This window comes from Triturus cristatus, chromosome 12 (assembly GCF_964204655.1).
Source record: "Triturus cristatus chromosome 12, aTriCri1.1, whole genome shotgun sequence".
Taxonomy (NCBI): Eukaryota; Metazoa; Chordata; class Amphibia; order Caudata; family Salamandridae; genus Triturus; species Triturus cristatus.
This window is the reverse complement of record NC_140595.1, coordinates 157286220-157303435: the sequence shown is the minus strand read 5'-3', so window position 1 is coordinate 157303435 and position 17216 is coordinate 157286220. Positions and strand designations below refer to the sequence as shown.

At 43.4% G+C, this 17216-nt stretch overlaps 1 protein-coding gene across 4 annotated transcripts in view; it reads right to left on the bottom strand.

Annotated features, from left to right (window-relative positions):
* The window catches only part of ITGA10 (integrin subunit alpha 10), a 307154-nt gene that overhangs the window by 151350 nt on the left and 138588 nt on the right, over nt 1-17216 (bottom strand). For 3 of the 4 annotated variants that reach the window (XM_085637685.1, XM_085637688.1, XM_085637686.1), the window contains 4 exons: nt 16389-16503; nt 15262-15389; nt 12319-12467; nt 6679-6829 (listed from right to left, as the gene is read on the bottom strand). In XM_085637685.1, the coding sequence (XP_085493811.1) occupies nt 6679-6829; nt 12319-12467; nt 15262-15389; nt 16389-16503 (543 nt within the window). The remainder of the gene's footprint in view (nt 1-6678; nt 6830-12318; nt 12468-15261; nt 15390-16388; nt 16504-17216) is intronic. The other variant, XM_085637687.1, reaches the window with a different exon arrangement.

Below are 17216 nucleotides of genomic sequence, written 5' to 3'. Positions count from 1 at the left end.
AGCACTAAAGTGCTTACTCTACGTCACTCCACTCCAACTCCATGCCATTACACTCTACGCCATTCCAGTCTACGCTACTCCACTCCACTCTACTCTATGCCATTCCACACTACGCCATTCCACTCTACGCTACTCCACTCCAACTCCATGCCATTACACTCTACGCTACTCCACTCCACTCTACTCTATGTCATTCCACTCTACGCTACTCCACTCCACGCTACTCCACTCCACGCTACTCCACTCCACTCTACTCTATGCCATTCCACTCTATGCCACTCTACTCTATGCCACGCCACTCCACTCTAAACTACACCATTCCACTCAACACAATGTCACTCTATATGCCACTCCACTCTATGTTGCTTTACGCCACTTCACTCCACTTTTCCCTATGCCACGCAACTTCACTCCTATCTACCCCACTCTATGCTATGCGACTCTACGACACTCCACTATACACAATGCCACTTCACTCCACTCTATGGCAATCCACTCCATTCCACCCACTCTATTCTTACCTCACTCTTCTCCATTCTACTCTACGTCACTCTATGCCACTCCACTCTATACCAGTCTAATTTATGTCACCCTACACCAGTCTATGGCACTCCACTTCGCACAGTGCCACTTTACGGCACTCAAAGCCACCCCATTCTATGCCACTCGACTCTACACCACTCTACTGTATGCCACTCCACTCTAGTCACTCTACTTTATGCCACTCCGCACCTCTGCAGTCTACACAACTCTACACCACTCTACTCTATGTCACTTCAATCTATGCATTCTATTTAACTCCACCCCACTCCAGTACACTTTACACCACTCCACATTGCACCACTCCACTCTCTTCTACATCACACCTCTAGATTTTAGCCATGCTGAACAGCAGGCGCTTTGCTGTACTATATGGCTAACCGACATTGGCAAAGCCAATAGGTCTCACATACGCGAAACCCATTGGCTATTACAATGTTTGTTTTAGAAGCAACTATACTGTCTGAGCCGAACAATTATACCCGCGACAAGGAAGGAAGTGGAAGACGATCAAGCCTAGCAACCTGATAAAAAAAGACAATATTTAAAAGACCTAGATGCCACCTACTAGTGCTAGGTCAAAAGAAGGCAACATTTTGAGCATGGTTCCCGACCTAAGCGCATCACCAGCTCCCGAAGGTGCACAAGCACCAGTTGGGCAAGCCCTAACATCCTGTGATTGAAAGATCTTAAAAAGACTTGTGGTTGATTATGTAGGTCCTGCACTGTGTTTGGAATAAGGCGAATTAATATAAACTTTCTTAGCTGGAAAATCACTAAAGCGTTTCTTGTTGCCAGAAGTGCCCCATGGTCTTAGTGTGAGGTTCTTTGTCATCGAGTTGCAGCGAGTGAGCAGTTCTTGCCTTCCTAGCACATGGAAGTGATGTTTGAGGCAGAAGATACATACCCCTTGTTTTGTGGGTGCGCTGTTCTAGGGGTCACAGTTTCCTTAAATTCTACTTGTGGCATCTTGTCCCATGGGATGATGTCTAGAGGGCAATTCTATGGATGTACAGCCTTGGATGCATATGTGTCATCCCAAATGTGTCTGTTAATTTACCCTTCATCTCTGGGTTGATAATTGAAAATCACACTTTTACTCCCCTGCTTTCTCTGTTTTGCTGTGTGAACATCACTAAACCATGGGGTACTAGTGTACTCCCCAAGGGCCCGATTCACAGAACTAACTGAAGACAAAATCCTAAACTTACTACCATTTTGGTATTCACAGAAGGTACTTACTCATTTTGGTATTCACAGAAGGCACTTACTCATTTCGGTATTCACAGAAGTTAGGACTCCTAACTTTAGGACTCCTAAATGCCTTCTGTGAATACCGAAAGTCTTAAAATTAGGATTTTCCTAAGTTTAGTAGTAGTAAAGTTAGGACTTCTAACTTTAGGTCTCCTAAATGCTTTCTGTGAATACCGAAAGTCTTAAAATTAGGATTTTTCCCAGTTTAGGAGTAGTAAAGTTAGGACTTCTAACTTTAGGTCTCCTAAATGCTTCTGTGAATACCGAAAGTCTTAAAATTAGGATTTTTCCCAGTTTAGGAGTAGTAAAGTTAGGACTCCTAACTTTAGGACTCCTAAATGCCTTCTGTGAATACCGAAAGTCTTAAAATTAGGATTTTTCTCAGTTTAGGAGTCCTAAAGTTAGGACTCCTAACTTTACTACTCCTAAACTGAGAAAAATCCTAATTTTAAGACTTTCGGTATTCACAGAAGGCATTTAGGAGTCCTAAAGTTAGGACTCCTAACTTCTGTGAATACCAAAATGAGTAAGTGCCTTCTGTGAATACCAAAATGGTAGTAAGTTTAGGATTTTGTCTTAAGTTCGTTCTGTGAATCGGGCCCCAAGTGACTATGGTATCCAGCAAATCAGATGTGTGGATGTGCACCCTCTTCTTAGTGGAGGCTTAGTTTCATTTCTTGCAGTTGTATCTCTTGCATGTCTTTGGCATCAGACCATAATTTTTTGAGTTTCTTCAAAAAGGTGCTCTGCTTCCAGGTTCTGCAAGGCGGCGGCACCTCCACTAAGGCAGATGAGCGTCGCCACATAAGAAAAATAAAATGATAACACCACGTTATTTTCATGTTATTTTTCCAAACTAGCTCTGTTTGGGTGCAAGCGGGGCTGGGCTGCGCACAGAGCAGGAGTAGGAGTGTGATGGGCACTTTCTAAATGCGCATGACGGTTTGTCTGGCTGTCTTGGGCCGGCCAAACAGTCATGTGCAGTTAGCATGTTCTCCACCTGGCTATATTGCACAGCCTGGGTGGAGAACATGCACAAGCTCCCAGTCCCAGTCAGAGCGCCGAACCACGGTGCTCAGATCAATCATGTCACCACCATGACAGCAGCGTCGTGATTGGCTAGGGGAGTCTGGGAGCCTGTGTGCTTCCTGTTTCCTGCGTCGGACGAAGGAAAGACGGCGGCTGGCAGGTGAGTGGATTTGTCTTTTTAAAAAAAAAATTCACCCCCCTTGCCTCACCACTACAGCCCTGTAGCAGCCACTACTGGTCTGTATGCATTGCCAATTCTTCATTTTGTAAAAGGTGTGGAAGCGTTTACCGGTCTCCTTGGACACGTTGTTGACACCCTTAGTCAGAGCCTTTGCTAATTCCTGGTCTCCGCGGCTGCTTCCTGGCTGCGGCTTAGGTCCACAGGAGGCCATTCTGCTGGTGTGAGTAGATGCTGTTGGCAGTGTGCTGTGCTGTGGTTGTCGTGTTTTGCAGATGAGATCTTCCAGTGAATCAGGAGGCGGGATTTCACTTTAAGCAGAGCTCTGGCTCTGCTCTGGTATTTGGCTTAGTGTCAACAAGTCTGTAGGAGTGCTTTTGAAGGCACTTTAGGGCTGGCAATACACAGCTTTAGACTTCCCAGATTACAAAACAGATTTCATAACATATTTGATGTTTTTATGAAGTTCGATGTCGACCTTTATTAATGCTCGTGTTCCTACTGACAGCCATTCCATGATTCGGACCCCACTTCATGTTATATTTTTTAGTTGTTCCTTTCTGTTGTGTCAATATGCAGACTTATGGCTATCATTGCTCTGATCAATCAATCAGTATATATTTATAGAGCGCTACTTGTCACCTGTGAGGGTATCCAGGCGCTCTGATTTGTTTCTCAAGGTTGGCAAACCCAATAGGTCTGGCTTTAAGGGCTAATGTATGGAAGCAAGCATACACAACTGCACATTTTTGCACAGCGCCGTTTGCAACTGTAATCAAATAGAAACCAAGTCTGTTGGTTTTGCCAGTGCTTGTTATGCAAAGCTTCCTATCTGAGCTGGATTTCAGAGTCCTCAAGATTTTGAGATCTTAAGTGGTTTGTGATATAGGATAAGGCCCCACCCCTCTAGGCCCCTCTTTGCAACTTTTAAGTTGCCCTTCCTTTGGAAACACTCAAGTGTGAGAAGTCTGGACTTTATTGTCGGTGATAAGGAAAGCCAAAACGATGCACGCAGAACTAGAGGCTGGTCAACTGATTAGGAACCGTTGGTCACTTGCATTCTCAGTGACAACATAGCGTTTCAGTACAATAACAAAAGGAAGACTAGAACACATAGGGGCACATGCATCATTCTAAATACTGGTCGCAAAGGGGCAGATTCTCCTTTGCGGCCGGTATTTTTGCATTTGGGATCATCAACCCAAATGCAAATTTGCAATTTAAGTAATCGCAAAATTTGCGATTACTTAAATTGCAGATGCGTTTAGGGAATCACAAATTGCGATTACCTAAATGCAATGCATGATGCAATTTTAAATTGGAATTTTGCAATTAAGGATTGCAAATTACTATCAATTTAAAGTTAATGGTAATTAGAATGTATTAAAGTGCATTTTTCAAAGATCCATGTTACACACACACATGCCCTTGGGGCATCTGTGTGAGCAACATGTGGTCACATGGCAATTTCAGGGGTGCATCAAGGTATCTTTTTGGCACCCTTGAAATTGCATGCACAATTTACGAGTACCTATTTGGTACTCGCAAATTGCGCATGCAATTCCCATTCATTCCTATTGGCCTCCAGGCCCATAGGAATGAATGGGAAGCTAATTTCTAAAAAAATCGCTATTAAGGAATCGCAATTCCTTATGGTGATGCATGTTCCCCTTAGTCTTTCAAGCAAACATCTCTTATGTGCCTGAAGTATTTGTTTATATTTGTTCCTTAAAATTAAAATTCTCAACAATATCTCCTGTGTAACCGGTTGTTTCCGGAGTACATTCAGTTCTTGGTTGACTAATCTCCTTTCTTGAATCACATGTTTATTAAACCAAACTCATGTGTTGCCACATCCTCTTCTTTGTAAGATCAGACCTTGATAAAGTTATCCAACTAAGCATTTGAGTCCTCAGTGAACACCCAGGCAGATACCCACTCCCTCACTGAATCTCCACACTCAATACATTTCAATTGTTGAACCTAGTGAGGCAACCACTAATCCTAATTCCCTCATGTCTAGGAACAAATCTTCCAATAATAACAGCTGGGGCTGCGGGATAACTTTCAATTGTTTGAATGATTTAAACTGTAAAGAATCAAATCAAAGGCCAGCCCTGAAACAAGATAAGCACTGTCCATCTAAAGGAAAAGTAATGTATAAAACAAATAGAAACAGTAGGTCAAAGCCTTCCATTAAGTTATCTTAGATTTGGTGAGAGTAGGATCGTTAAAGGATTAATCGCATTTAAATCCCTGTGCTGGTCATGTAGAAGTTGGAGGAATGCTCCTGTAGTGTGAACAAATCTTAATAGGTGATCTTTATTGCACTCCTTAATTCTGAACCCAATGGTACTTGTATTTAACCGGTGCAATATATAGCAGCTGTTCCTCCAAAGCACTCGTAATAGGTACCTTTGCAGGTAGTCGCCAACACTTTGAAAACATTCTTTACCTTATATGTACACAAAGTTATTCCAAAAAATATAATCATGAGTAGTAGATTTCGAACAAAAGTATAGAACACTTCCATTGCTACCAAACTATTTCTGGACATGGGAAAACGTTTGTCAGGGATTGCTAATCCCAATTAAATTTACTTCAATTCCTACTTCTCGGAACAACCACACTCAAACGAGAAATTAATTAATGTGTTGTGAAAAACCACAGGAACCAATTCCTCTTAAATCTTTGGGAAATGTTTCTACATGAACTTAAAAGAATGGAGGGAAATAAATAAATGCACATGTTTACCTTGACAACAAACCTATGAAAGCTTATCCTCCATATTGTGGGAAATCTGTACTCACAGGTTTAAGGCTACGTATGGGAAACTACAAACTTTTTACCCAAATCATGACTAGCAAGTTTGTAAAGTTCTAAATATTAGTAATATTATGAAATTGGTATGTTCAAGTCTACAATTTTGTAGTGGTCACATTTTTAGTCAATTACTTCAACATCAAAAATACCATTCTGTGCTGTTTGCATGTTTGCCGTTGTACCTGTAACACTGTCCTTCATATGTTCACACTGACGTCCTGTCATAAATGACCCTTAGGGTGATTTTCAAAAGGATATATTAGAATAATAAAGGTGGAAGAGAACAGATTCCAGAATTCAAATTTCGCTGAGTAGCAGGGCCAGCTTTAGCGCAGGTGGCACCAGGGGTGACAGTCTTTTTTGCCCCCCCATGATCTCCTTCTCCACTAATCCCCCCACTTGCACCCTCCAATAGTGCCCATCATCTCTCCACTGCCCCTTACGTACAGCAATTTTGTTCATTTTTTTATAGCGCTACTCATAGTTCAGTTGCACTCAGTTCTGTGATCTGCATGGTACATGTTCCTTGCAGCAGGCTCATTAACCCTCCGCTCTACTTTATGAAGAGTCAAAACTGTCATTAGAGAAAACTCCACCTCTCTCCAGCAGGAACAGTAATCACCAGAGTTATCTTGACATTTGTATTATTGCCTGAAAACTGTTGGACACATAAGGAACTCAGTACGAAGTGATTTTAACCCATCAGGTCAGTGTCGTGTGTGGCCGCACTGGTCGCACCGCCCTAAAGCCGGCCCTACTGAGTAGGCATTGTCTTCCATTATTGGTATTGCTGTGGAGCGACGGGTTTAAGAGATTATTGCTAAAGAAAATGGAGTCTAACTCTTTCCACTTACTGCGATGGCGTAACGAGTAACATGGTGCTCCTCACACTCCGCCAGCGCCAGCGGAAGGTCCTCCCCGTCATGGGACTCCCCGTCAGTCACCACAATCATCAGTTTTGTGGCTCCGTCCCTCCCTCCTCGTTCATGGCTGAAGGCTTCGGAACTATGTAGGTTTGACAAAGAGGAGAAACAAACATGGGAGGAGCATAAAGGACAACTTATCGGTATGGTATGTCTGTTCTTACTGGCATGAAGACAGAGTAAGAAACTGAGTTAACATAAATATGTTAGAAAGTACCAATGACAGGCCATAACCTATGCCAGCGGATCTTAACCATTTTGACTTCTGTGACCCCCACTGAATCACTATTGGAAGCAACCCTAAGCAATTTCTAGTTTGAACCTCAAAACAATACACAAAACAAGTACACATGAAACATGCACACAAGTAGTTAACACTTTAATTTGTGAACTAAATATACATAAAGCTAAATTTTGATGAGAAGGTTGCAACTTTTCAAAATGTGTTTTTCTTTCTAAAAAGCAAAGCAAGAAGCTGAACTCTAGCATGTGGCATTGTCTTTTTAGCTCCTAATGCACGCTCTCTTATTGTCGGTGCTTCAATTAATGCCTCCAATTGTCTATGGGTGATTTTGTTTTTCTGTACTTGCACTTCTCCGATGAATCAAACTAAAGAGAGCATCTTAATTTTTACCTTTCAATTTCAAATTCCTTCATATTTACAGAGCTTTTTCAATTTCACATTTTGTATATACATATGTACTTTATTAATCCACTAATATTATTTAATTTTCCAAAAAGCTGCGAACCACCTGAATAGGTGTCATGGGGTCTGCAGACCCCAGGTTAAGAACTGCTGACCTAAGCTAAGATCTTTCTTCAAGGTAGTAAAAAGCAAAATATGCCGCCGAAATGCATATTTGCAGTAAAAGATAATGTAAATGAAAAACATATTATTGCTTATAATTGTAAGAGAACAGCACAGGTGCTTCTTAGCAAGCAGGAGTACTTAGAACAAGTGTAGAAACATTTTTAGTTCCAATAGATATCACAGGAAAATTGATTATTATTGGCACACATACAACATATTGCTGCCTATTGAATATTCCTACCTATAGACATAATTTAAACACATAAGATGACTAACAAAGTAACAAAATGATAATGGAAAGAAAAAGCGGTGGCACAGTAAAGTATCTGCCCACCTACCCTGGCGCTGAAGGGCAATTCTTTTTAGACAAATGCGAACATTTGATCAGGCAAAATGCCAAACTCACAGTGCACGAGCTGAAATAGGTTGATCCACTGACTAATGCCGCATGCTCTGGTGGGTGGGCTTATAATGTGAATGACAGTTGAACAGACCAATTAATGAAGAATGCTGACCCAAAGTTCCTCGGAGTATGATTGTCTGTATATATGTTCAATTTATGAACTTTGTTTTATGACATGAGGCTGGCGAGACAGCTAGAGTTGTAAAGTTGATTTAACAAGGCTAACGAGATGGATAAAGCTGCCTCTAGACGAAAACGAAAAATAAATTAGCTGGGTACCGGTAAGCAAGCGTGCAACGCTTATAGGGCTCAAAGGGCTTCAGCACCGCCCCCCCCCCCCGTCGTGTGTGTCAGCTCAGACAGCTTCCCGGGCACTCACACAGACAGTTTTTGAGCTGCTGTGGGCTGGCTGGTCTGGCGTCCGTCATATCACAGCTGCACCCGAGTACTTCACAGGTCTTTACTTGTTAACGCTGCTTTGTTGTTTTTTTACCCCTTCAGAGAGCCCCTTTACTCGGCCTATTGCTGGAGGAATTAGCCCCCCCCCCCCCTTAACATTTTTACTAGCCCCAAAAAAATGTGGCTCTAGTTGCGCCTCTGACGGTAAGCATTGTGAAATTTAGCAATGGAGTTAAACATTGTTTTTTGGGGGTGAGTACGTTCTCAAATCCTGTGTTTTGTTTAGTAAAATACAAGTTCTGAAGAATTCATGAGTGCCTTGGGTTTATCGATAAACCCAGTGAAGTCTCATATTATGCTGGCAGTTCCGAAAACCACAAACTCCTGTCAACCTACCATTGGTGGTCACGAAGTTACAAGAGTATTTGAATTTCCCTACTTGGGGGTATACTTTGATCATGAGGGATCTTGGTCTACTGCTTTACCTGTAGAAGACACTCATTGGCCAGCTCAATCGCTGCAGTTTGCGATTTTGCTTTCAGACTAGTAATAAGCCACTGCCCATTTTGATTCACATATATTAAGCCAAATGTCTCTCTGCCATGGTCTATGGGAGGTTTTTTTGCATTTTTTGAAAGCGTGAACTCGACCAGAAGGTATCAGAGCGCTTCACATGAGCACCAGTTGCATTACAGATGGACACATTCATTTTTCAAGTAACCGGGAGATCAAGTGATTTGCCCAGAATCACAGGATGCTCGAGCCTCCGGCCAAGACTCCAACCTGTTTCCCCAGCTTCAAGGTCGACCGCTCTGGCCATTGCGCCCCATCCTCACCCCTTTAACAATGTAGAGGGTTCTGTTTTTAAGCGACTCTTGTCCCTTACCTAGTCTACCCCAGCATATATAGCCCAAAGGAACTTGGAGTGAGATACATTTCTGATGTCCTCGCCCTTTGTCCCTTGATAAGATGGTTATCCGTTTGGACATCGAGAGGGAGAGCCCTCAATAAGGATATTTTAAGGGATTATTTAAAATTGGACAGGGTACAGCGGATCAAACGGTTGACCAACGCTGAATTGGCGACCAGGTTTATTTCATAATCTGAAAAGTATTTCCAGAGTAGATATCAAGTGGAATAAATCTAGTTTTTATGCGTACACTCAAAACCAGAGGGAGTCGGAGCAACTAGTGAAACCCAGGTATGCCCCTGTGAAGTACACTCCGTATTTGGAGCCCTACCTGGTCAGGGTGGGTAGTCTAAACCCCTGTTACCTCTTACCTAGATCTTGGCTGATCATGCTGCATTGCTTGGGTACCGACAGGCCGGCATAAGGTGGGGAGTTTGGCCCCATGTAGGTGTGACACAACCTCAGTACAGGACACTATGCACTTTATGTTGTTTTGCAGATTTTATGCTCTCTTGAGGGCCAAAGTTATTGTCCCATTTTGAAGAGGATTAGATTTTACACAATCCAGACCACTTTGTTTTTTACAATTAATAATAGATGTGTTTTTCCGCTACTGGCTTTTTGAGAGAGACCGCTAAATTGAGGTTAACAATGACTTTTTCTTAGTCCTTATATGATATGAGTCTCTGGATTTATTCTTTTTGGCATGATTTTATATTTGCTGTGATCTTAATCATGTGTTTTTGTTTCTAATGAACTGCATTGTGGGTTGAGGTGTGTATTTATTATGCCTCTATGGTTTATTTTTTTAGAAGCCGAATTAAAGGATGCTGATGAGGGTGAGTAAAATACTAAATAGAGACAGTACGATGGAGTACTTTGCTGATCAATAACCAACAAGTAGATTTAGGATTGCACTCTGTGCTCCAACCACCACTCACTCTGACGAAAACCTCCCCATACCAAGGATTAATTCCATTATGTTTAGATGTTTCCTGTTTTCGAAATCACATGCTAAGAAACAGGTGCTCTTTTTCTAAAAGCTGAGTGTCTTGTGCCTTACTGGCTATGAGCCCAGAATGGAGTTCAGTTCGTGGTTTGCTCATGTAGTGTGTTGAAACCTTAGCCACAACCGCATTCACTTAATAATTCTCCAACTGCATCTTTACTCAGCTTTTGCGGTTAATAATAATCCACATTTGTAAAGCGCGAACAATCACCCGTAAGTAGGGTGACCAGATTCTCAAAACAAAAAACGGGATTTCCCTTCCTGCTACAGCGCTCACCTCAGTGACTTCACCAAGCTGTGAAAACAGAGCATGCGCGCAACCGGAACAGTGAAAAACCGGGACATTTCTTTGTTCAACCCGGACACTGTTCTAAAACGGGGACATTTGACTCCATTGGAGTACAGTGTCGGGACACGGGGACATTTCACAAAAAACGGGGACCGTCCGGGCAAAACCGGGACGTCTGGTCACCCTACCCGTAAGGGTCTCTGGGCGCTGGGGGCCGTCGGGAAGATTAAGCGAGCTATTGCCCAGAGTCACATGGTGCGGAGCTGAGCTGCCGCCGGCGCCAGGGATCGAACCGTGATCCCCAGATTCCGGCGTCAGTCACCCTGGCCGCGGCGCCACACCTCTTCTCGCCAAACCTACAGAATGAGTGAGAAAAACTATTTTCAGAGCAAGGAAGATGTGCCCGCACATAAACTTGTTTTCTGATGAGACAGGTTAGGGGATTCTCTGGCCCTCATTCTAAATCCGGGAGAACAGTATCTCCGAGAGGGATAACAAAAAAAAGGTGGGCGGTCCCTGGAAGGGGCGTGGCTAAAGAAGCAAATAGGAACCCTTTAAAATGTATTTATTTATTTTTGTTTTATTTTATTTTTTTTAGTTAAAGAAGCAAATGCGAATCCTTCACAGGAGGTGTGGCCTGTGTAATCAAAGCTGTGGTTTAAAACATGTGGACTCAAATTCTGTTTTTCACGAAGAGTGCCCCTTACTAGTATGTGGGTACCTCTGCGAGTTTTCGGCTACTGCATCCAACCTCATTATGCAACAAAAAACATAGGCCCCAACACCCCAAACCTGTTGGTTTTGCAAATTATTTTTAGAAGTAGCAAATAAATGAGTAAGAACAACTAAAGATCTATGGAAGGGATAGTGGCCTTCAGAGTGCCTCTATCACCCCAGCCCCCCCCCCCCCCACTTACACCAGCATCCTCTGCAATAGCTCTCTCTCTGTAAGACAATTAAGGTATTTTCTTCCAACTTTTCCCATAATCTCCATAACTCGCACGTCATCTCTTTCCTCTTCTGCATCATACTTTGAATCTCTCCTTCGTAGGTACTGCCTTTCATTTCATACACTTCACCATTCTCCCACACAACCGACCCACCTGCAGGCACACATTTTTTTTCTTTGGCACTGTCCATGTCAACACCTTTGAACCTATGTCACACAATAACAATTAGCACATATTTGACTATTGCTCTATGCGCTCAGCAGAGAGGCCAAGGATGGGATGTGCATGTAGTAAGAACAACTTTATGATCCACTGACAGGTACTGTGAGAAAATCACAGAGCCAGCTTCACAGTTCTCAATGATGGCCATCACAAATGGTACCCAAAACCTAGACCCCTCGTAAACACTTCTTACCATAAATTATGGTGCACCTTCTGTGCTAGGATCAAGAAAGTGACTTCTTAATATGGTGCAATGCGTATTTATACTCCAGGCGCTCAAATAAAGCGCCACCCCAAGCAGTAATTCACCTTACGTAAGAGTCCAGTCTTGAGTTCCAAATTCTGAGGCCATTGCATCAATCACTAGCCCATATCACCTGAATATTTCACAAAGTGAATCATAAGTGGTGTCCGCAACCTTCATTTTGATTTTCACCTGATTGCGTCAATTTCTTTCTTGGTTGTTGGCCAACATTCCAAAACTAGGGCCCCCAGTTAGTTCTGATCAGTTAGTTTATTAAAACCCTCAAAGCCCACACCCTGAGGCTTTATCCAACAGGTCTACGGGCTTGACTTACCAGGCCATGTGAATGGCGTAGGCGGTCCGCGTCTCGCGGCCCTCTTGGCGGCTGATGTTCTTGGCTGCCTCGATCACTTCTTCAGAGGTCTGATAATCCTTGAGGGACCACTCGTGCACAGCGATCTCTCCGTACTGCAAAACCCCCACCTGCGAAAGACGGGGAGACATTATTTGCCTGCGAAAAGGGTCTTCAAGGGGTCTTTCCAGCACTTGTGGCCTTTCACCAGTTGGCATCCTCGGCCTGGGTTACTGTGGGCTTCTGAGGTATTATTACTTTATTGAAAATGATTCTTTTGTAAGTAGTTTGGAAACCAGCATAAAACACCTGCAGTTCTTTGGGTTCTCTAAAATACAAACATCTGCCATCCTGCTAACAAACATTTTAGACTGTCTTTAGAAAGAAAAATCTTCTTTTTTTGTTCGAATGCTGCAAACTAAGACATTTTACAACAACAGCCTGTCTAAAGAATGATGTTGAAAGAGAAATGTACGAACATTTATAATTATAAGTAGCCTTTCTGCCATTTCCATGAAAAGTCCACTGGTCGATCCATTCCATTGTTGTACCTCGTTAAAACAAAGCAAGAGTGGACAAAGCCAATAGTTCTGTCCTTTGGAGGAAACCGGTGAAAAGTAAATGCAAACAGAATAACTGAAACGTTTTGGTCGTTTAACATCTTTTATTTCATGCACACAATAACATATTACAAGTAGGGAACATGAAAATGTACATGATATAAGGATAGCAATCATTTTTAAGTATTTTGTTATGCATTTCCACTATAATTTACTGTGGTTGTTTAATGTATAGTTAAGTATGTGGCGGAACACTGGCTGGCCGACCTGATACTCCTGAATGGGGTAATCTATGAGCAGCCCCGCCCACGCAGTGTAGAGCTCTCTACAATAGCAAGTATGATAAGGGCGTGGCACTACATTAGAAAAAGCGTAGGAATACCGTACATATACTCAGCGGCCTTGCCCCTGACATACCATCCTGACCTATCGCTGTTGCAGGAGTCGGGATTTCGGCAGCTCTGTGCACGTGTCCATAAACAGACCTGGGGGGCACTGTTCTATAGGGGGATCTTTTGCACACCCGCCCAGTTCTTTGGGGTCATAAAACCTACACCGCTAGAGATGTTCTTGTATGCGAGACTGAGGTAGGGCCTACGGCATATTTTTCCGAGCTTCCCACGGGAGCCGGATTCCCTCAAGCCACTGCAGCAACTGCTGCAAAGTACAAGCCCTGGACACTTGGTGTCCAACCTGTATCGGGCGATTCGAACAGGCGGGGAGCAACCCTGTAGCGCCGCACAAGTTCAATGGGAAATAGACATATGTAGGGAAATACCGGATGAACAATGGCATTATTGCTGTCTACAAACTGCGGAAATATCGGGCAGCGCCCGGCTCCGTATTATTCACTATAAATACTTACAGCGCATGTATTATACACCGGCTAGGTTGTGTCGCCTTGGGTTACGGGATTCAGACAGATGCGATAGATGCGGCAAGGTGGGGGCTGGATTTCTACACTTGGCCTGGGAGTGCCCGGCAGTGACGGAGTACTGGGCGAAGGTCTTTGAGGCGCTAGCTGAGATGATAGAGCTGCCAGTGGGGAGGGACCCTCTAATTGCTCTGTTAGGCTACACTAAGCAAATTCCCAAAGGACGACGCAGATATGTCACGATATCCTTGCTGTTGGCTAAGCGCAGAGTGGCGTGTAGATGGGGGCGAGGGCGAGCTCCCAAGTTTAAGGAATGGCTGAAAGACATGACAGATTGTCAGGACCAAATTACAAGATATGCGGAGACGTTGCCCAGGGCCTCGAGACCTCTAGATATCTGGGACCCCCTCAGGTGCTACCTGCTGGCCCATGCTGAAGAGCCTCGCATTGATGGTGGGGACGCTGGCCCCCCGAATGCTGTCTGGGCCTGTTTCCTACTCCTGACAAGGACACAGAAGTTGATGGTTGTAACTGTGATGTGCATATAATCAAAGAATTTAAGTACGTGCTGGACTGTACCTCATTTGACTGAAATGCAATGTTTTGCTGATATGTGAAAAAAGCATAAATAAAGTTGTTAAAAAAAAAGTATGTGATTTGTGGTGAGGGTTGATTTTCTGGTTCTTCCAGGGCCATATGGCTGCTTAGGATTGTGGCAGAATTTAAAGTGAGGATTTCAAATGTATTTCAAATGTACGCCTGTATTTGGACCATGTAGTGTCTTGACTCCGATAGTAGACTTCTGGATTGTAATGGAGTCGGCTCCCGACCTCCTTTGTTAATGCATCATTCTCGGCATCAGGCATCATTACTACACTGCTTCCAGGGTTGGACCTCATTCAGCAGCTTTTTACTGATGGAGCGGTTTGCAGATGTGGTCTGACCTTGTGCTCCTTCTCTGATGGGCAAGTCTTGGCCATGCCTAGCCTCCAATTCCTTCATTGATGCACTGCTTCCTGTTCATGGTCTAGTCTGTTACCTCCTTGACTGATGCACAAATCTTAGCCTTAACTGATACATCACTTCCTGTCTTCTTGTAACACACCCTTGCTAATGTACTATTCCTCCTCCGGCCTAGCTGCTCCTTCATCGATACGTCACTGGCCACTTGTGGACTAGACTAGTGAACCTGTTATTGATATCCCACTGAAGACCACTGCTGACCAGCAGACCCTGCCTCCCTTTCTTTGCATGCTCAAGTTGGAGTAGAGCAGAGCAGAGTAGAGTAGAGTAGAGCAGAGCAGAGCAGAGCAGAGTAGAGCAGAGCAGAGCAGAGCAGAGCAGAGCAGAGCAGAGCAGAGCAGAGTAGAGTAGAGCAGAGCAGAGCAGAGCAGAGCAGAGCAGAGCAGAGCAGAGCAGAGCAGAGTAGAGTAGAGCAGAGTAGAGCAGAGCAGAGCAGAGTCTCGTCTCCTTGGTCGCCGCAGCGCTCACCTGTATCTGGTCAGGGCCGATGAAGAACTTGCTGAGGATGTTGCTGAGGAAGTTCTGCACCTCGTACCACGGGTAGATGCTGTTGGATCCATCCAGGAGGATGATGATGTCCATGTAGGTGGCACATCCTGCAGCAAACACAAATTCACCACATGAAATAGGAGCCAATGGAAATAGCAGCAGCCTGAAGCCTGACTTGGGTGTCTTGTGAGAGGGGGCGGGACAATTGAGAAGTTTCAATCTCCGTGAGACAATGGAGTGCTTGTTTAGTGGAATAAGATGCTTCGGCTGCTTATATGCACAATTGATTTTAAGCCATAGATATAATCAAGCATTGATAAAGACAATTGTTCTGGCCGCAGCAAGCATACACTTTTGTAAACTATTTCTTTTTTTTTTTCAGAGTTTTATATAGCGCAAACTTGACCCGAAGGTATCAGAGCGCTTTACATGAATTAATGAATGTATTTTAGCAAACATATACAATATGTGAAACATTTCAGAATATAGAAAGAAAGGGGAATGGCCAGCATCTCTGGAATACCAGCCCTGTCATTGCAGTGCACTCCTATTCAGGAAGATGTGCACAAGTGATTGTGCAAAATGGCATCACTCACAGTGCACAAGAGCCAGTGGCCTGAAGTGGGCTGGCCCACTGCCTCATGCTGCATGTGGTGGTGGGCAGAGCCAGAACTTGAATGACAGATTAACATAACAATGGTTGAGCTGACAGAAAATCCATGCATCTAAGTATGTTTATTATGAACACTATGGAAACTTAGATGCTGACAAGCCAGCTCATGATGTCTTTCAGTTAACCCTAAAAAGGCCCTTCACTTTCTGTGCTGATGCACGTGCACATCAACTGGCGTAGAAACCAATGCGAAGTATATTTAAATGTGCAATTTTGCAGATTGGTACTGCAATCATTCTCAATTTCGGATTAGATCAGATCTTTACTTTTTTTAATACACTAGCAACAGGGTCTCTATCTGGGGTGGGGGTGGGATTCCTTCCAAGTCTGCCACTGTAACATAAACACAGCACAGCACAAACCCAAACTTTAAACTTTGATTTCTTCCACTTGAGAGCACACTGTAGTATTCATTCATTATGCCACAACATACTTTGTGCTGTAGGGGCAATGTTTTCAATAGGGTTGAATTTATTGTCCACATTCGTGCACATTCCAGTGCTGTACATAGAAGTGCCACATTCCTGAGACCAGAGAGGAGCACACGCCTGCAAAGAACAAATAAAAGACACGGCTGTAAAACCAGCAGGTGAAACCAGCAAGACCATTTAAAATATAAAATACACAATTCGAAAATAACCATCTGGCAGGTGGCAGAGCAAAACAACCCGGTATTTCAAGGCAACAGATCTTTAAGAGAATGGAGCGGCATCAACAAATGATGGATGGAAATCGAGCTCCTTAAACTATTGGAATTCTACTGGGGACATTCCATTCCAGGGGTTTTAGCTCATCTGCACTTTTACAGAAGGAGGGACAACCATATCCAAATCACACCTTTTCATTTAAAAAATGTTATTTTTATTGAATGAAAGGAACAGGAGAAGCATATTCTTAGTGTCTATATCTACATAGTACCTTCTTGTTAAATGAAATAAACTTAAAATAAGATAAAGGTAAACATACCACCAGGGCCCTCATTACAAGAGGAATGGCTAATTGTGATGTATGTGGTAACTCCTAAAACCATGCATCACAATTGTCCGCCCTGAGTATCGGCAGGGCAAACCCAATATTTATCGGGGGAACGATGCCCAGTATTTAGTGGATCTTATGGAAGTCGGATTTTAATGGCTATGATAGATATCACACCAATTATAGGTCTGCTCATGAGGGTCTTGGTCAGACAGCCTTGACGGAATTCTGTTAATCCCGGATAATAAACAGTACAATATTAACAGACACACTTCAGTACATAGAG